Genomic DNA, 18,382 nt, shown 5'->3' with positions numbered 1-18,382 from the left:
AGCCTTAAGGGTCATCCTGGGCTTCCTTGCTCCCTGCCTCCCAACTCTGAGGATTAGAGATAAAACATGCAGTGGAGAAACCTAGGTTTGGGGGCTATAGTGGGGAGGGTTTAAATTTTCTCACCTGGAAAGGGGTTGAATCACCACCCAAGCACCTCAGGAAACAAAAATGGCCTGCCTACCTCCTGACTGCCAGACTTTTTTGCCCCGGGCCAGGTCAGGGGTTTGAGGAGCAGGAGGCACCAGAAAAGGGTTTGGGTTTGGATTGGGGGGTTGGGTGTCCTCACCTCCCTCCCAGCACAACTCTGAGCCTGAGGGCTTTTGATCACCCGATGCCTGATCCCATTGTGCAAAGGCATTGACTTTAAATTGCCAGTGCTTAAGAAGGGAGGGGTAGCTGTTCAGAGCTACTGGGGCTGGAAGGCCTGACTTGGATCTTGGGTGGGGAGGGGGCGTGGTCCCCTGGGGGGGGAGTGTTGGGGGCTGGGAAGAACAGGACACCTGGTTGGCCTAAGGGAGGGGGAGGTTGGCGCCCTTCAGGAGGCGCGGTCGGCTGGGAGGGAGTAGGGAGGAGTCAGTCGTTAAAAGCTGTTCCCGGGCCTGGCGCACCCGGCAGCCAGAGACGCTGAGGCCAGGTGAGAGAGGGCTGTGGCACCTGGGCTGTGCCTCCTGGCAGCTGCGGGACCCCAGAGCGCAAAGGTTTACCGCCTTCACCGAAGCCCGGGCCAGTGGCCGGCAGCTAGTAGGGGGAGCGAGGCTGGGTCGGGGACCTCGCGGCCACAAGGAAAGAGCACAACCTATCCAGGACTGGGTACCAGACAGCGGATTTTGCGCTCGACTCCCCAAACGTGCCGGATTGGTTGGTGGCAGGGGCTCCATTATAAGGACTCTGAACTTGGGGACGATATATATACCTTTTAAGGACACGAGTCTCTCTGTAACGACTCCGGACTAGGAAGGCACTTCCATTTTAAGGATACCGGGTTTGGGGATCAACGTTTCACTTTGGAGGGGAGGGCGTGTAGGACGCCCTCTTAAGGCTTCCCTTCACCCCCGATGGCGCTACCCGGCTCCTCACAGGACCAGGCCTGGAGCCTGGAACCTCCCACTCCCACGGCCCCTACCTCCTCGTCCTCGGGCTCCCAGGAGCGGGAGGGCGCCGGGAGCCCAGTGGTCTCCGGGGGGCTTCCCTTAGAGAAGGTGAAACGGCCCATGAACGCGTTCATGGTGTGGAGCTCCGCCCAGCGCCGCCAGATGGCGCAGCAGAACCCGAAGATGCACAACTCGGAGATCTCCAAGCGCCTGGGCGCGCAGTGGAAGCTGCTGGGCGAGGACGAGAAGCGGCCCTTCGTGGAAGAGGCTAAGCGGCTCCGGGCCCGGCACCTGCGCGACTACCCCGACTACAAGTACCGGCCCCGGCGCAAGACCAAGAGCGCGGGCGCCGGGTCGCCCCACTTCGGCCAGGGAAGCGGCGGCGTGGCTGGCGGCGGGCCGGTCTGGGGGCCCGGGTACACGACCACCCAGGGGAGCAGAGGCTTTGGGTACCAGCCCCCCAACTACTCGACAGCCTACCTGCCTGGCGGTTACGGGTGAGTGCCCGGGGAGCGGGATGAGGACGTGCCCCCCTCCTGCAGCCTGGGTGGGGGCGGATACCAGAGGGCCTGGCTGGGAGGGGCCCCGAGCCCACCCAAGAAGGGGACACTCCCGGAGGAGTTTGAGGGGCGCCCCGTGAAGGGTGGGAGAGTTCCGGGGAGCCAGGGTCTTCCTAGAGGACGTTTCCATCACAGTCTGTTGGTGGTGGCACCGCAGGAACAGACCACAGCGCCCTGGATGTGACCGTGTTCTGGTTACCAGAATTTCCCGTTTCCCACCCCCGATTCTGGCCCTCGTGTGACCCAGCTTCCTCTCCCAGCCCCCGGGGCAAGGACAGGCCAAGCCCAGCTCTACCCCTTCCTGGCCTGCCGCCCCAAAAGAGGAAAACAGGCGCGCAGCACGCAAGCTCGCTCTTGAGCGTGCCCCAACACGGCTGCGGCGGCGCTGCTCTAAGCCGTCCTGGGGTCCGGTTCCCTACCGGCGGGACCCAGAGAGCCAGGGATGGGTAGGTGGGTGACAAGTTATACCTGTCTGCGCAGAGCTGCTCAGAACCGCCCCCACATGCGAGCTGGGGACCCTGCTCGGCACCTCCAACCCAGGGGACCAAGTGCCTTCTAACCCCGGTGTTTCTCTTTGCAGCTCTTCCCACTGTAAACCGGAGGCCCCCTCACCGTGCTCTCTCCCTCAGAGTAACCCAAGGCTCCAGGGGGAGCTGCTCCCCCCTTACAGCCCCTACCCACCCCCAGGCTCTCCCACTCTGTACAACGCTCCCCTCCCAGGGGCCCCCATGCCCCTAACCCACCTCTAACCCTCATGGACATGGACCTCCCAGAAAGGTTTCCATCCTCCTTTTCTACCCAGAAACACCCCACTACCACCACCACCACCACCACCATTCCCAGGCTGCAAACCCTGTTCTAGAACTGTGTTGGACCACAGTTCAGAGGAGGTGGGCAGTACCCCCCAAAGCCCTGAAAGCCAGTGGGAACAAAACAAGACAGTTGGTTTTTTTTTGTAGGCTGAACACAGTTTTGTACGATTACACCACGTCTCTGAGTCTTTATTGTTCCATCTCTGTTCCCCTTTACTGCAGCAGGAACCAGCAGTCTCCACTCCCTTCCGCCTGGACCTGCCAGAGCAGGAACCTCCACACCCCACCCTGGGGCCCTGCCTGAGTCATTCTTCTGTCCCCCTTCCCCCGCCCCCCACCAAGCACTGGGGTCCAGGAGACAGTCTGAGCCAGGGTGCAGGAGGCAGGAAGCCACAAGCACCTATTCCCTTCCACTGTCCAGCCTCTGTCCTCTAGGGTCAGAAGGGAAGTGGGGAAGTGGGGGGGACAGGGTAAGAGTTTTGCCCAGAATAGGTAAGTAGCTGGAAACTTCTGCTAAAGAAAGAATCTCAGCTAAATGATCAAATGTCAGCCTGTAAATCTCTACCCCTATCGTTTCTAAGGATCTGGGTCAACCAAGCATTTCCACTAAAGCTGCAATTGCAGAAGAACAGGGAATGATTAAAAGTCACACCAGCCGACTGGTTCAGATGGGAAGGATCCCAAGGTTGGGTGGATGAATAGAAACATGGAATGTACTCCAGGAGCCAGCTCAACTCTACTGCTCCTTTTTCTTCTTGTGGGGAGCCTTTGCATTCCAGTAGAAGAGGAGCTGGGCAGCGATGAGGCCATTGCAGAGGGAAGAGACTACAAAGGTTCCAGCCATGAGGGGGTCTCCAGTTTCCTGGGTGAGAGACACAGCTAGGGTTACTCTTCAGCACAGCCAAAAAGGACTCCAGAGAGGGAGCAGCTTTAAGTCCATGGGGAGAGAGAGGTAAGGTGAGGTTATGGTGCCCTCTAGAGGGGAGGAGGTGCACTCACCTGAATGGAGGTGAAGATTCGGGCCAGGGAGCCCCCAAAGAGCAGAAAGACTGTGATGGCTGAGAGCTGGCCCGTGTGCCCATTGCGGTAGTTGGTGGCTGCCTGGAGCAGCTGGGGAGGAGTTGAGAACCTTCGTTTTGTCATCTGAACTTGTCCAATGTTCCCATGACATTTCTGCATTCCCCTCAGTCCAACACCCCCAAACTTTGGGTTTCCCCTCTGCTCCTCACCCAGTCCCCCTTCCCAACATCCTCTCCCTTGTTCCCAGCACCCACCCTTCCCACCACCACAGCAGGCATGTTGGAGGCCTGGAGCAGGGTGACTACAGCCTGGGGCGTCAGTGGTGAAAGCAGCACCAGCAGGACCAGGGCGGAGCACGCTAGGAAGGCAACACCTGGGAGACAGGGAGATAAGGAGTCCTCATCAACCTCTGAGTCTTTCGGCTTTCCCAGGCCTGCATTCCCAGCAGGGCTCCCAACAGCTGCAGCCAGCTCTTGGGTCAACCCTCAGCACCTTTCACAGTCTGTCCTCTGTAGTGCAGGACCAGGAAGGCGATGGTGACTGTCTGGAGCATCAGGAACAGAGCTTCACCCCAAGAGCTGCAGAGTCAAGAGTTGGGGGGAAGAAACGTGGGCCTGAAAAGAGGCAGGGAAAGCCTCCATAGCCCATCCATCCTGGGGACCCAATTCTGATTACCCCCTGCCCTCCACAGCCCTGCTGGCTCCTTACCCCCTGCCTCCCGGCAGCCCCCACCTGCTTGACTCAGGATTGGACACTGGGCGTTCTTGGGATTCTCACCTCCTCTCACCACCAGAGATGACGGCTAGCGTTCCAGAAAGGCTTAAGCTTTCCTGCCCTTTCACCTCCCTCACCCTAATCCTTACTAGAGTTGTGAGCATTTACCCTTGGAGATTAAGGGTGGGGCCCCTCACCTGAAGGGGAAGTTGTTGGTGATGCTGTAGACCATGGTCCCGGTCAACGCCATTAGCTCTAGCATTACCGACTGGAGACTCAACCCTTCCGCGCTCTTGGCTCCCAGCATTTTAAACACTTGGGGTAGTTTTACTGGAGAAAGAGGATGAAAAGGGCAGGGCTGAGGGGCTGACATCCCTTGGGAGCACAGCACGACAGCTACAGAGCAGACTGGGAGGCATATTAGCCCCGCTTCTGGTTAAGGGACCCATCCAGTTCATGGCATCTTAGCACTACACCCACCTCCCAACAGCAGGAAGGGAAGACGATAAGAAACATACCCAGAAGTGAGCCAGCCACAATGCCCAGCCCCAGGCCTTTGCTGAGGAGAATCTTGAGGCAGGGAACTAAGAAGACAAAAAGAGGTAAGCAGAGATGACACTTATGGAACCCAAGCCAGGGGTTCCAGGAGGCAGCTCGGGTCTAAAGGCTTGAAGTGCTCCTTTAGACCTTGACATACCCAAACAAAAGGAAGCCTTGGGTGGTCTGGAGGCAGGTGAAAAAGGCCTAGTTCTGCCTACTCCAAATCATATCACGTTCAGACAAGGTGACTTTCCAAAACAGCTTTTACCATTCCTTTCCTCTGACCCAACCTTCCATTCCCTGCCATCACATCTAAACTCCTTGATCTGACTTCCAAACCTCTCCCTTGCTTCCCTGTATAGAGCTGAGCAATACCCAAGAGTCCTCTGATCCTTTTTTCCCCGCCTCTGAGCCACTAGGCAACCACTTCACATGTCTTCTTTCTCCAAGGATAGGTTTCCTCTGTATCACTCATTCCTGAACACTGTCTCTGGCCCCTACTCAGGGACTTGACCCTTCCAGGGCTTGCTTTTATGCTCTAGCCACCGACATCTTCTCTAGCCTTGAAGCCCTACCCCCAAGGTGCCTGGCCCAGTAGTAGTCAGATGCTCGTGGGTCATGAACGCGGCTAAAACATTGTCCCGGGAGCACAGCTGGGGTACCAAGAACTGACGGGGGCAGACCGCGAAGGCTTCCCTAAAGGTCTGATGTCGGAAGCAGGTTTTGCTCTGGCGTCGCCTCGTAGATAGAAGGAGAAAGGCAAACAAGTTAATTCCAAAATTCGACCATGAGCAAACGTGGAGGCTGGAAGGAAAGCCACCGGGATGGCAGGATTCTTGGGGGCGCCGCAGAAGGCCTGGATTCATCAGAGGCTTTGAATCAAGTGTAACCTTGCTCCTGAAGGTATAGAGATCTACTAAAGGTTGGAACGATCTAATCAGATTTTAAACTTTGTTTTGTAAAATTTGAGTCTTTTCGTCTTTCACCGTCGCTAAAGCAAAGAACTACTCCCACCCGGCGACTCCCCCCTCTCGCCCAAATATGAAGTCCTCCCTCTACGGAGCCCGAGACATATCCGCCCCTCTCAGAAGCGACTTCCGCCCCGCGCGCCGTGGCAGCTGTCACTGCTGTCACTTAGTCCGCACTCACGCCCCATTTACGGCCGGAGGGCTCTGGAGCACAACTTTGACCGGATGCCGAATAAAACTCACCGTGAAGCAAGTCCCACTGGATGAAAATTTGGTCGTAGCATTTCTCAGGTAAAAGAATCGGCACCAGCACCCGTTTGAGCAGCCCGTCTACCTCGGTCGCCATATTGCAAAGCTAGCTTCCGCCAACCCCTTAAACCGCCATTGACTTACGGTGCGCATGCGCGCTCCGGGCACTCCGCTTCCCGTCTTCTCGCGACTAAGCAGGGCTGCCCCTGCCTTATTCCATCCCACCTTCGTTCGCGTAAAATAGGTCTCGCCCGGAGACCACGTTTTTGGACGCGCCCACCCTGCTGCTCGAATTTTAAAGCGTGCCAAAGCTGTACGCCTGCGCAGTTCCATCATTCGCGCCTTTGTTTACGCTTCCGCTTCGGCAACAAAATTTATCCTCCAGCCTTTCTCCGCTTCTCCTGCTCGGCGCCATCTTGTCTTCTTTCAGCTGACTTTACATTGTTCGAAGTTGAGAGAGAAGGAGCGTGAGTCTCCAAAATGGCGTTGGGCGGGGGGCTCTGTAGCTTTCTCTCTCCTGTGCTTTCGGCGTCTCCAGAGGACACGGCACCGATGGGAGAGGGACAGTCTGAGCCAGGCAGCCCTCCTTAGGCGCCGGGCGCATGCTTCTCCCTCCTCAGGTTCGCCCAGGCCTTCGCAGATGGGTGCGCCAGCAACTGCTGGGCCGGGACAGTGAAGCAGAGGAGGGGGAGGTGGGGAAGGTGAGACCAGTTTCGGGGGACGGCAACGCCTTTAACACCCCTGCGGGCTCAGCCCTGGCCGCCCCTGTGAAACGAGGGCCCTGGGGTTCCCTCTCACCCCACTGGCCCGAGGGCGCCACCTCTAGGCCAAGGCCCGCTCCTCGGCCTCCTGTGACCACGTGCTGAGCCAGGGTTTGGGCCAGGCCGAGGGGGCCCAGCAGCTAGCCTTGGGAAAGGGCATCTTGGATTACGCGGCGGGAGCGATGCCCTCCGCCCCCCAGTGCCGGGACGCCAGCTCTCGGCCATCTCGGTGCAGATGGGCCTGGCCATCACGCTCTGGTGGCTGGGCGCCTGCTGGGAGTACCACACCCTTCGGGGACTCCCGCACCACGGTCAGCACGGTCATAACGGGGTGTCGGCGAGGCGGTGGTGTGGTTGTTGGGTCCCTGCCACGTGCTGCGCTCAAAGGGCTGGGTCTGCAGGTCCTGGTGGCTGCTTTCTGTAGCCTTACACGGCTCCTGCAACTGGAAGGGTCCCATTCGGGCCTCGGGGATGCTCATAGCTAGCTGACTGTAAAGGGTCTGGCACTTATTGGTCGGGGAGGTCCTTTGAAGAATCTGGATTCAGGCTGCCTTGGGAGGTGCCATCCACCACCACTAGGTGCGCCACCACCAGGGACTTAAGGGTTGGCTCCGCGGGTAGCCCAGGCTGGAGGCATGTTGTTCCCAGGAGCATAGAGGGTGATTGTATGTGGAGTTCAGGGTACGCATTGTTCCCGTGGTTGATGAAAACCCTTTGCAGGTGAGATAGGAGCATCCCAGGTGCGGGGAGAGTTTAATCCAGGCTGTTCGCTAGGCCTGGGCACAGTGGGTAGGGCAGGGCATTTGAAACAGAGCAGGGCAGGGCTGTGACCTTCCCACCCACACTCATTGCTCTTGTTGTCTACTTCGCCTGTAACTGTAATATGAAGGTTGGGAAGAAGGCTGCTGGGATGGGTGGCTCCGCTGGATTGGAGGAGAGAGGGAACTGGAGCAGCCAGGGGCCCCAGAAGAAGAGGAAGGGAGGCGAGGCCAATTTGACACCAGCTGTGTCAGCCTTCGAAGGATGAACCCATGAGGGCATTGGGCCACACAGTGACATTTTCATCCCTCCTCACCAGCTGTTCCTGGCTCCCCAAGACTCAACCATGGAAGGTACAGAAAGGTGTGTGACAAGAAACTTACGGCTTTTAATTCTGGCAGGAAGGACAAGGAAAACCAAGGATAAAGATTTGATCAAGTTTTATTATTCTCCCACTGGAGATGGGGGAGGGGGAATCAGTCATATTTAATAAACATCTGTCTCCTCATCCCTCCCGATTGCATTATGTCTACTTTTGTTCATCAAGACAGGGAAGGAAGATAACTTTGTCTCTGAGTCAGTTGAGTGGTGAGAAATGAGGGCACCTCCTGGTGCCCTGGCTGTTGGGACAAATGCTCAGAGGGGCTGGTAAGTGGGTGGGCGTCTCCGAATGACACAGAAGGTAACAAGCACCAGGGTGAGGAGGCCGAGTAAGATCAGGCCAATGATGAGAGGCAGCAAGATGGATTGGTCACTGGGGCAAGAGAAACCTGGTGGAAAGATAGGGCAAGTAGGCATCACAATGGTGGTGGTTGGAATAAAGGTGGAAGGAGGGAGGAGGGAATGGGGGATGTTGGGAAGTAGGAGATTGGTGAGGGGCTGGCTCACCTAGATGACTCAGAGCAAAAAACAAAAGGGGAGCCTGGGCAGAGTCTTATAGAGGAGGGGAGGACAGTTACCCTAGCTCTGACAAGCTTGAGAGGGGGAGGAAATTTGGGGGTGCAGGAAGGGAGATTATAGGCCTTGGGGGGGAGGGCTTTCAGTGCAGGGGGAAAATTCTAGGAGGGAAGGAATAGGTCTTACTTGGTCCAAAGGCCCCTGTGGGGGGCAGCTGAGCAGCTTGTAGCTTCAGGGAGAGCAGGTCAAGGTGGAAAGCTGGTGAAAGAATGACGCTTGCGTTTCTGCAACTGAAGCTCCGGCCCAGAGGGGTTTGGAGATCTCGAAGGGATGAATTCTGAACGGAGAATATCCACTCTGAAAGAACGAGGAAGGGTCAGCTCCATATCCACATCCCCACCATACCCCCAGCCTAGGTCCCTTCAGGAGCCCAGACATCTAGTGCAAGTGATGAGAAAGGGAAGGTTACTCACGCGCTGCCTGGGGGAAGGACACGTTGTACTCCACAGTCACATGGTTCAGGTAGATGGTGCTCTGCAGTGGCTCCTGGGGAGGTGACCAGGAAGACTCAGGGCAGCAGGGGAGAGTGGCATCCAGGTACACAGAGTAAGGAGTGCGGCAAGAAGTTGGTAGGGGTAGGGCACTTGGAGGGTGAGAGTGAGGGATGAGGGTTAAGTACCTGCTTGAATCCAAAGCTGAGCTGTCCATAGGGGAATGAGAGGAGCAAGTGGGGATGAGCACCCTCACAGCCCCCTTGGGCCTTGGTTTTGTTGGGGTTCAGAACAGAAGTTCCCCAGGCCTGCAAAAGTTAAAGACGAGAGAGGGTCACAAGACTACACAGTTGTGCAATCCAAGGTTCCCTTTTCCCTTTGTCTTTGCCCTGTATTCGTCTACTTTTTTTTTTTTTTAATTTTTATTTATTTATTTATTTATTTATGGCTGTGTTGGGTCTTAGTTTCTGTGCGAGGGCTTTCTCTAGTTGTAGCAAGTGGGGGCCACTCTTCATCGCGGTGCGCGGGCCTCTCACTATCGCAGCCTCTCTTGTTGCGGAGCACAGGCTCCAGACGCGCAGGCTCAGTAACTGTGGCTCACGGGCCTAGCTGCTCCGCGGCATGTGGGATCTTCCCAGACCAGGGCTCGAACCCGTGTCCCCTGCATTGGCAGGCAGATTCTCAACCACTGCGCCACCAGGGAAGCCCATCGTCTACTTCTTTACTCTTCCTCTTTCCCTTCCGAACCATAGCAGAAGGCCTCATCCCCTTCCCCTTATGTCCTCTACTGTTTTTTAGCTTTACCTCTCCTCCACCCTGCGTTGGGTACAGAACTCGAATCTGAATCTGGGCTTGGAGCCGGATGCAGGGCTGAGAACCGTTAGTCCAAGTGTAGTCTCCTATCGCCTCCTTGGAGCCCGGGCTAGGACTTGGAGAGGGTGGAGGTGGTCCTGGGCGGGGGGATCTGGTGGAGGGTCCTGGGCTGGTGGCAGTGCTGTTGCTTGTTGGATGAACTGTGGCATTTCCGTGACTGGTGGTGGTAGCAGGATGGTGAGTGGCTTGAGTGGCTGTTGAAGAATCGTGGCTGGTGGTGGTAGCAGGATGGTGAGTGGCTTGAGTGGCTGTTGAAGACTCGTGGCTGGTGGTGCCTGTGGTGCTAGTTTTATGAGTGGTGCTAGCTGTGTAAGTGGTCGTTCTGTGGCTGGTTGTTCCAGGGCTTGTGCTTTCTGTAGCTGTAGGTGTCACCGTGAAGGATGGCAGCAGAGTGGCCGATTTTTTATGAGGACAGTCATTCCCTGTCCCCTGGGCTTTCAGAGGAAAGACTGGTTAGCAACCCAGGGGCAGGCTCCTTCCCAGGGGCCCCCTCCCCTTCGGCCCCCTTTCTCCTTACCTGCTAGTAGACCCAGCAAGGCCCCAGAGAAGAGCACAGCCAACCTCATGACAGAGCAGCCTCCGCCCGGAGTCCAGCTTGGTTCTGTGTCGGTACCAGCTGCCTGCTCAATCAACCCTATACCCTCTGCCTTCGTTTGTTTGGAAAGAGGAAATAAATCTTCGACTTCCTGTAACTGAGGTAACCCAACCCCCAGCCTGACTCAGGCACCTCAGTCCCAGCCACCAATCTCTTAGTCATTAAAATTTTGTCAGAGTTAGACGATTGGCCCTGGTGTCACCGAAGTAGGGGCTATCAGCATGTGTCATGTGGGTAGTGAGATGGAGTTTTGGGTAAGTGGATCCTTGGGGATTCATTTGTCTGCCTCAGCAAAACATGCTTAGTGGTTGTGACGAGTGATTATCGAGCCAGCAGCCCCTCCCTGGGAGAGTTCAATAGGATGTAAGAGTTGAACATTTATTTCCACTCCCTTTCCTCTCGTCTGTTGCTTCCTCTTTGCTGAGACACGTGAGGTACTTATGATGGTCTTTGCCCAGCCCCTTCCAGAAAGGTCATATTATCCAGTTAACACGACCATTTTCCAGTCAACAGCAACAAAAGCTCAACAGAAGGGAGTAGAGCTGTACCCAGTAGCAGATGGGAGGGAAGGGGAGGTAAGAAATGACAAGCCAAGGCAGGCAGTTTCCAAGTCATTTTATTCAGAATTTTGTCTTTGTTTCCTGAATCAATAAATACTATACAAAACAATGTAAAAATGGCTACCATTTTCTCTCCCCTACTCCCCCCACGTGGGGACAACCCCCTGGGCCACCTAACTCAGGGGTTCTCCCTCCAGATTTGGTCCAGCAAATGAGGTGGAGTGACATTGTAGCCCCCACTGAATCATTTTCAGAGGAATTCAGGTGGGGTGGGGAGAGCCTCTGGGGTTTGGAGGTTGACTAGGTTAGGGAAATGGATTAGTGTTTTTGGGAGAAGAGACGGCGCCTACCCCAAAGAAAAGGGTGTCTAAAATGTTCACGGTTCCTTCTTTTGCCTCAAAAAGTGACATTTATTCAAAGAAAAAAAAAAAAAAAAAGAAAAAAAATGACAAGATGTCCATCCCTTGACTCCCTTCCCTCCCCCCTCCTGCTGCTCCTCAGCGCCCCCCAAGGATTGAGCCCTGGCTGGGGCTAGGTAGCAGGACAGCCCCTCTCAGATGAGGTCAGCAACATTGAGGGGCATCTCCTCGATGGAGGTGTTGTAGAAGGTCTCAATGTCTCGAAGAGTCCTCTTGTCTTCCTCTGTCACCATGTTAATAGCCACACCCTTACGGCCAAAACGTCCACCTCGACCGATTCTGGAAAACAAGGGGACCCTTAGAGTAAGTGAGGATAAGGGAGACGGAGAAAATCAGAAGCTTCCGTGCAGGGAGGACTGGGCAGGAGGGGACTGGGTTGGTTTAACAGTCCAGATCTGCATTTACCTGTGGATGTAGTTTTCCCTGTTGGTGGGGAGGTCATAGTTGATGACTAAGGAAACCTGCTGCACATCGATGCCTCTGGCCTATGTCCAGAAAGAAGGCAGCTTCAGTGTGTGAATGAGAGGACACCGTAAGTCTATCCAGAAGAGACTTAAGCATACATGTAGGCAGCCAAAGGAAGGCAAGGAAACAAACATCCCCTCTCCCCAGAAACCTGAGGCGTGCCAGATTTTATTCCAAGTTGCTACTTTCCTGAAGAGGGGCACTAGCAGGCCCCTTGGAAGAGGGAATCACCTTGGATTCTTCCATCTTCCTTCCCCTCTTGTCCAAATGCCCTTCTACTTACCAGTAGGTCAGTGGTAATCAATACTCTGCTAGAGCCAGAGCGGAACTCCCTCATGATAACGTCTCGTTCTTTTTGGTCCATATCTCCGTGCTAGAACAGGAAACAGAACGGTGTAACAAGTAGGTGGGTTGGTTCTGAGAGAACTGACTGTGAGTAGGACCCTGACATGTGACACTGCTGGTAAAACAAGGTGGAGAAACCTCACCATGGCAGAGACGGTGAAGTCTCGGGCATGCATCTTCTCAGTGAGCCAATCCACCTTCCTTCGGGTGTTGATGAAGATGACTGCCTGGGTGATGGTCAGGGTTTCATACAAGTCACACAGTGTGTCCAGCTTCCACTCCTGGTGGGGTGGGGGGAGGAGATCAGTCAGGGGCTATACCCAACAACTTACCACCAGGTCCGCCTCCTGCACTGGGCCCCACCTCTCGTTCCACATTGATGTAGAATTGGCGGATACCCTCCAGTGTCAACTCTTCTTTCTTGACAAGAATTCTAATTGGGTCCCTCATGAACTTCTTGGTCACCTCAAGCACATCGGAAGGCATTGTAGCTGACAGCAAAACCACCTAATGGAAAAAAAGAGCAGTCTCAGGGTAGGGGGTACTCCAGAACTCCATGGCTCCCCTGGCACTTTTGTGTTTTTTTTAGATATCTGGATATCATCCAAGATTTATTTTTTTAAAAAAACTTTTTGGCCACAACACGTGGCATGTGGGATCTTAGTTCCCTGAGCAGGGGTCGAATCCATACCCCCTGCATTGGAAATGCCAGATCTTAACCACTGGACTGCCAGGGAAGTCCCTCCTTTGGCACCTGATAAAGCTCCATCATCACCCCAAGCACACCACAACCTATACAAAGCAACTGTCAGCCATGCCAGCAAGACCCCAATGTCCTCCTCACCTGGGTGTTGCTGTTGAGCTTTTGGAATATGTCATAGATCTGGTCCTTGAACCCACGGCTTAACATTTCATCAGCTTCATCCAGTACAAACATCTTGATGTACTTGGGAGCTGCAGAAAGAAGAACACCAACAGGTAGTTACTAGAGAAGTGTGAACTACACCTAACTTTCCCGATAAAAAAAAAACAGGGACAGGCGGTCTGCTCTCAGAAAACGAAGACTGATCCTCTGCCTGGGACCCCCTTGCCAGGCCAGACAATAGCCCTGGGAAGTAGAACACTACCTGGGCTGAGATGACAGGGAAGCCAGGCTCAGGTGACACGCATGGGGTTCATCACAGAGCAACTCTCAGAGGATATCATTGGAAATCAAATTGTGGCCACGTTAAGAAACTGGAAAGGCATGCATAAGGAAGTGACCCAGAGAGCTAGAAAATTGTACACTCACACAAGTATCTCCGGTTAAGCATGTCGAACACACGGCCTGGGGTACCCACGATGATATGCGGAGCTTCCATCTGCAGCTTCTGCACCTCAGCACGCACATTGGTACCCCCAATGCAGGCGTGGCACGAGGCACCCATGTAATCTCCTAAGGCCATAACTACCTTCTGTATCTGAAGCAGAAAAACATAAGTGCTTGTGTATTAGCTACAACTGCCACGCAGCATTTTAAGTGCTTATGTATTTTATTCTTCCCAGCTCTGAGACAAACACTATTAAGCTCACTTCTTAAGCAAGAAACAGGTAGGTTAAACAATCTAATTAAGATTAGACTGCTGATAAATGGCAGTCTCAGAATTTGAACTGTCTGGCTCCTGAATGTACACACTGATTCACAATAATGGCCCCCTGAAATAACTTCAATATGGCTTCTTAACCGATGAGACCTCACAGCTTTCTGGAAGTCAACTGTGTGACCCATTTATTTGATGGGTCACAGCAATTAGCTTTATGCGTGGAATGACATCTATGTACTGTTGTACTCCTGCCTATATTAGATGGCATGTTCACTCTTAAAGCATGTTCTAAACGTTAAGGGCCCTCGTGTGGAGCTCTACTGTAACTTCTTGTTTACACTGCCTTTGTTCGGAAGTTAGGCATAGAATGACCACGATACCTCCGTAGAACACTGTAAGAATACATTCCCTTAAACTCAATAATCAACTTATGAGACAAGAGTTTCTGATCTTCTTCCCCTCCAAGACCCAGGAAAATAGCCCAACATTTTATGTGCCCCAGCCATGAAACAGCTCTGGCCACCAACCCAGGCATCAAGCTACGATGAAGAAAGGACTAGACATCTGCTTTGCCCCTGACTGATACAAGACACCACCACCAATCAGGTGTCTCTTTGCCCATTGCCAGGGGGTTTTGTTCATAAAACAGCCAAACTTGCCCAGCCGGCCAGGCTCCACCCAGCAGCCTTCCCGTCTGACTCAGGAAATGGGTGGAGTAAGGGATGCTTACAGTGTTTGGTGAGGAAAAGACTTACAATTTACCTAGTAAGTCTTGAGACATAAAAGTCATCAACTGACTTTACATCATCTCTTTTCCCCATACTTCAGTTCTTCCAAAAGTGGTAGGAGTTGGGGCACATAACTTCCGATTTCTGGTTTATGCTAATCACTTCTAAATAAGTCCTCCAAGGGAAGAAAGGTAAACTCACCTGCTGAGCCAACTCTCTAGTGGGTGCCAGGACCAAGGCCTGGGTGGCCTTTAGATCCAATTCAATCTGCTGCAAAATTGATATGGCAAAAGTGGCCGTTTTCCCAGTCCCAGATTGGGCTTGAGCGATCACATCGTAACCTAAACACAAATTAGGAGAGATATCTGATATGGTAGAAAGCATTCTTTGGACTCGTGGGACATTCAACAGCCCTGCTGAATAAGATCAGTAAGCAACCAATAGAAATATGTGCCTAGCAATAAGTGCTTCAGACTCTACATGACAACACAGTATCCAAACAAGAACAGATCTGGAAAATCAGGCCAGGTTTCAGTCATTTAGTACTGCACAAGATTGGGCTAGAAATACAGCTGTAAAAAGCCAGCATGATCTGGCTAAAACACTACCTTGTTGAAATTAAACCAGCAATCCATGTTTCCAGGGCATGAACCAGACATGGGCACAAACCAAAAGCCAAGCTGGGATAAACAAGGAGTTACTTTGTCCCTGGCTGATATGAGACAAGCACCACCAACCAGGCGCCACTCTACCCAGGCCAGGGACAGTCCAGAACTTGTTCTAGGGCAGAAGGGTCTTACCCTTGATACAAGGAAGAATGGCTCGCTGCTGGATGGCAGAGGGCTTCTCAAAACCGTAGGCGTAGATGCCACGGAGGAGTGACTCCGAAAGGTTCATGTCATCAAAGCTGTCAACAATCTCATTCCAGTTACTCTGCAGAAAACAAAGAAAATAGGAGAAATAGGGCTGTGCTCTTGCATTGGAGTAAACAGGACCTTGTGCCTGCACCATAGCTTCAGAGCCCACAACCTCTCTTTCTCCCCATGGAAGCCAGATGGTTGATGGTTCTACATGACCTGGGAAACCCCCCTAAGGGGCCAGCCCACTTGTAAACAGTGAACCTGGATGTTGTAGAAAGGAGAACAGAATCTGAGTGACATGTTTTAAGTATTTTAAACAAATTTCTGCAAGGGAGTTAAGGTGTCATGTCTAACTACCTGGGAGTTTTATGTTACGTAGTACAGTTGAATCCTGGGTTTCAATCACTGGTGCATTCACTAAACCACCACTTCAAAAGCCAAAGAACAATGCTAGTGGCACTGCCTTTCCCAGAGTTAAAGGATAATGGTGGGAGGGGTCCAACCTCACCTCGATGACGCCTTCGGGCTCCATCCCATCGGGGCCATTGTCTCTAGATCTGTCGGTTTAAAAATACAGTATGTAGAAATCCTGACAGCCAGCCTCTTCCTACCAGCAAACCAACCTTGCATGATGCCACCAGCCTTCACTCTCTAATCCAAGCCCCACGTGTTCCCAGAAAACAGAATAGTTATTTTACAACCGAGTCAGGCCCCATCTCGGGAGCGGATCAAGTCAAGCCGACCCCGACATGATAGAATAACCTTCCTAGAAGACCCAGAGGCTGGAAGGAACCGATCTGCGCTTAAGGGGCGCGGAGGTGGTGCCTGCCTCCGGGCCCACGTGTCCTGAGCCTGACGCTCCAAGCCCCAACGCGTGCACCTCCCACCGTGGCCCCTGCGCGCCGGAAGTCCCGCCCTCCCCTCCCCAGATGCCAGGGTAGGACTTCCCCTTCCCCCCACGTCATACAGCCCGCGCCCTCCCCCACTCCCTCGAGCCCATCTCCCCCCCTCGCAGTGCCCGGATGTGGGAGGCCGCGGGCGGTGGCGGCCTCGCGCACAATGAGCCCCAGCCGAGCTAGCAAAGGGGGAGATTGCACAACACTTAGAAGCGAAGCGGACTGGGGGAGGGGAACACCTCGGGACGCCATGTGCTTGCTCCCTCGACCACTCGGCGGCGTCCACCCCCCCCCCCCGGAACAAACCACATCCCGCCCGCCCCCGTCGCGAAATGGCGTCGCCCTCCCATACCTCAGGCCGCTCACCCCCGAAGGAAAGTGGACCTGACCATCCGCAGTTTGCCAATTGCCCGGCTTGTGCGGCAAAATGGACCCGCCCGCCCGGCGCCGGGTGGGCTCCTGGTGCCTCACGCGGCCGCTCCTCGGGGTTAGGCTCGGTCCTGGCCGTCAAGAAAACCAGCACACTGAAGGGCCGGCTTCTTCTCCCCCGACCCATAGCTCCACGCGACTCAGCGACTTGATTTGAGGACGCAGGCACCCCCGCCTTCGGCGAGTGGTACCGTCAGAATCCTCCGGAATCCCGATCGCGCGAGCCCTCCCTCCGGCAGTGAGGCAACCGGACCGGCGGCTCCGGGCCACGCACGGTCGCCTCCACCTTTCTTTCCCACGCCAGGTCGCGACCTCGCCGCCCGACTCGGCGCCGGGGCTTCGCGCACCTCGCGCGCCGAGCCCCGAAACCTGGGCCGTCCTCGGCCTCTGCCTAGGCCCTGGCGGCAACGTCGGCCGTGGACCCGCCCCTCACCCCCCCAAGGGTGCTCCCGGCTTGGTCGCCCCGCAACCCTGGGGGGGGGGGGCCTAGGGCGGTGAACCTCAGCGTCCCCCGGCGGGGTCCTCGGAAGGGACGGCAGGGTAAGTAGCCACAATCTCTTGCAAATGTCTTTCTTACCGGGAATCCTGACTCGCAGACATGATCCTTAGAAACTAGGGCGGAGTGCCCGCCTATCGACAACTTATAGAGAGCCCGACCCCGCCCCAGCCGTCGCATTGGCTTGGCCTCCTCAGCTCCGCCTGCCGCCGCTCAGCAACCCGGCGTGACGTTTATTCGTCGGCGCTCTGGCACGCAGCCACCATTGGATAGCTTGAGTGCCTATCAAGGTGAAGGCCCGCCCCGCAGCCTCATTGGCTAAAGGGCCCGCCGTTCTTGCCGGTACGGAAGTGACATACAGGACTCAGGCCTCGAGGCCTGGCAGCCATCTTGGTGCCCTGCACCCCTACACGTGCGGAGGCGAGAGTGCCCTGGTCATGTGGCCTAGCAGACCCTATCACGCAAGGGGGGCGAGGTTTCAGCCTCCAGGGACTTCCGGGCTCCCGGGACCAGCACTTCCTTCTACCTCTGCTCCAGGTCTCCACTGGACCCACATTTAATTTTGTTCTCTCCTGCAGCAAAGATAAATCGGACACCGACTCCGAATGTACAGGGATAATGGAATCAAGGGCCATACCCCCGGGCTGGAGGGAGAAAGGATGAAGGAACTGACTTAACGGGCTTAAGAGCATTTGGGGTTGCTGTCATGAATCCTGGTGGGCTCCCTTAAGTATGTTCTGTTCCCAACTTCAGCACCTCTCAAGCTCCCATATTTTTGAGGCTTACCTACTCTCCCTCCTTCCAGCCCTGGCTCCCCCTGCTGGGGGATTCTTTTGGTTGAAGACATGGTCTTGGCACTGTCTGAGCCACGGATGGAAAGCTGGCCCCCCGTAAGTCTCAAGATCCATGAAAGGGTAGCTAACAGCATTGACTGGAGGAAAGCCGGAGAGATATCCACTAGTTTGAGGCCCCTTAAGGAAGACCACCACTATGTATCTCCAAAGGATCCTTTATTGACCAGAGAAGGACCATGGTATTTAATATATATATATATATAAAAAAAAGTTTGAAGATCTGGCAGGCAGTAATCCCGTTGCCCGCCCACCACCCCAGCACAGATTTTCCTGCCCCCCCCCCGCCCTGCACATGGAAGGGAGATGACTGCCCCACCCAGGCCACAAGGCCATACTCCCCTGTAGACAGAAGGAAAAAGGGGATGTTCCATGGCTAACCCCTGAACATCAGAAATCAACAAATGTTCTCTCAAAGA

At 54.7% G+C, this 18,382-nt stretch overlaps 4 protein-coding genes and 1 long non-coding RNA gene across 12 annotated transcripts; 2 read left to right on the top strand and 3 right to left on the bottom strand.

Annotated features, from left to right (window-relative positions):
• The first annotated feature begins 561 nt into the window (after positions 1–561).
• SOX15 (SRY-box transcription factor 15) lies at positions 562–2,814 on the top strand. 2 transcript variants are annotated; one of them, XM_082372489.1, is made up of 2 exons: positions 562–1,589; positions 2,687–2,814. In XM_082372489.1, the coding sequence occupies exons 1-2, from the start codon at positions 1,057–1,059 to the stop codon at positions 2,766–2,768; spliced, it is 615 nt and encodes a 204-aa protein (XP_082228615.1). In that variant the 5' UTR covers positions 562–1,056; the 3' UTR covers positions 2,769–2,814. The 2 variants fall into 2 exon arrangements, with proteins under 2 accessions (XP_082228615.1, XP_082228614.1); XM_082372488.1 differs by lacking the exon at positions 2,687–2,814 and adding an exon at positions 2,233–2,635 and having other exon boundaries at positions 575–1,589.
• On the bottom strand, positions 2,623–6,419 carry MPDU1 (mannose-P-dolichol utilization defect 1). Of its 6 annotated transcripts, none has more exons than XM_082372466.1 (8): positions 5,950–6,091; positions 5,412–5,635; positions 4,717–4,782; positions 4,396–4,528; positions 3,977–4,062; positions 3,739–3,857; positions 3,464–3,574; positions 2,623–3,326 (listed from the first exon to the last, which is right to left on the bottom strand). In XM_082372466.1, exons 1-8 carry the CDS (start codon positions 5,988–5,990, stop codon positions 3,201–3,203), a joined length of 906 nt encoding a protein of 301 aa, XP_082228592.1. In that variant the 5' UTR covers positions 5,991–6,091; the 3' UTR covers positions 2,623–3,200. The 6 variants fall into 6 exon arrangements, with proteins under 6 accessions (XP_082228592.1, XP_082228593.1, XP_082228597.1 ...); XM_082372467.1 differs by having other exon boundaries at positions 3,748–3,857; XM_082372471.1 differs by having other exon boundaries at positions 5,401–5,635; positions 5,950–6,063.
• Positions 5,579–7,985, top strand: LOC309618567. The gene is made up of 2 exons (XR_014238525.1): positions 5,579–5,997; positions 7,795–7,985. It is a non-coding gene; the product is annotated as an uncharacterized lncRNA (long non-coding RNA).
• CD68 (CD68 molecule) lies at positions 7,899–10,798 on the bottom strand. 2 transcript variants are annotated; one of them, XM_082372455.1, is made up of 7 exons: positions 10,254–10,798; positions 9,995–10,170; positions 9,668–9,940; positions 9,052–9,171; positions 8,846–8,918; positions 8,559–8,729; positions 7,899–8,245 (listed from the first exon to the last, which is right to left on the bottom strand). In XM_082372455.1, the coding sequence occupies exons 1-7, from the start codon at positions 10,300–10,302 to the stop codon at positions 8,112–8,114; spliced, it is 996 nt and encodes a 331-aa protein (XP_082228581.1). In that variant the 5' UTR covers positions 10,303–10,798; the 3' UTR covers positions 7,899–8,111. The 2 variants fall into 2 exon arrangements, with proteins under 2 accessions (XP_082228581.1, XP_082228580.1); XM_082372454.1 differs by having other exon boundaries at positions 9,668–10,170.
• A 131-nt stretch (positions 10,799–10,929) lies between these two features.
• Positions 10,930–17,154, bottom strand: EIF4A1 (eukaryotic translation initiation factor 4A1). The gene is given in 12 exon segments (XM_082372433.1): positions 10,930–11,589; positions 11,716–11,795; positions 12,059–12,148; positions 12,264–12,401; positions 12,484–12,627; positions 12,965–13,074; positions 13,412–13,580; positions 14,633–14,772; positions 15,232–15,364; positions 15,800–15,848; positions 16,540–16,628; positions 16,630–17,154. Coding segments are annotated over 12 exon segments (1,401 nt in total). The 5' UTR covers positions 16,744–17,154; the 3' UTR covers positions 10,930–11,444.
• Between the last annotated feature and the right edge of the window lie 1,228 nt (positions 17,155–18,382).

Source organism: Balaenoptera borealis (assembly GCF_965194805.1).
Source record: "Balaenoptera borealis genome assembly, chromosome: 20".
In the NCBI taxonomy this organism is placed as follows: domain Eukaryota; kingdom Metazoa; phylum Chordata; class Mammalia; order Artiodactyla; family Balaenopteridae; genus Balaenoptera; species Balaenoptera borealis.
The sequence above is the reverse complement of the archived record's forward strand: the minus strand, read 5'-3'. Positions and strand labels throughout refer to the sequence as shown.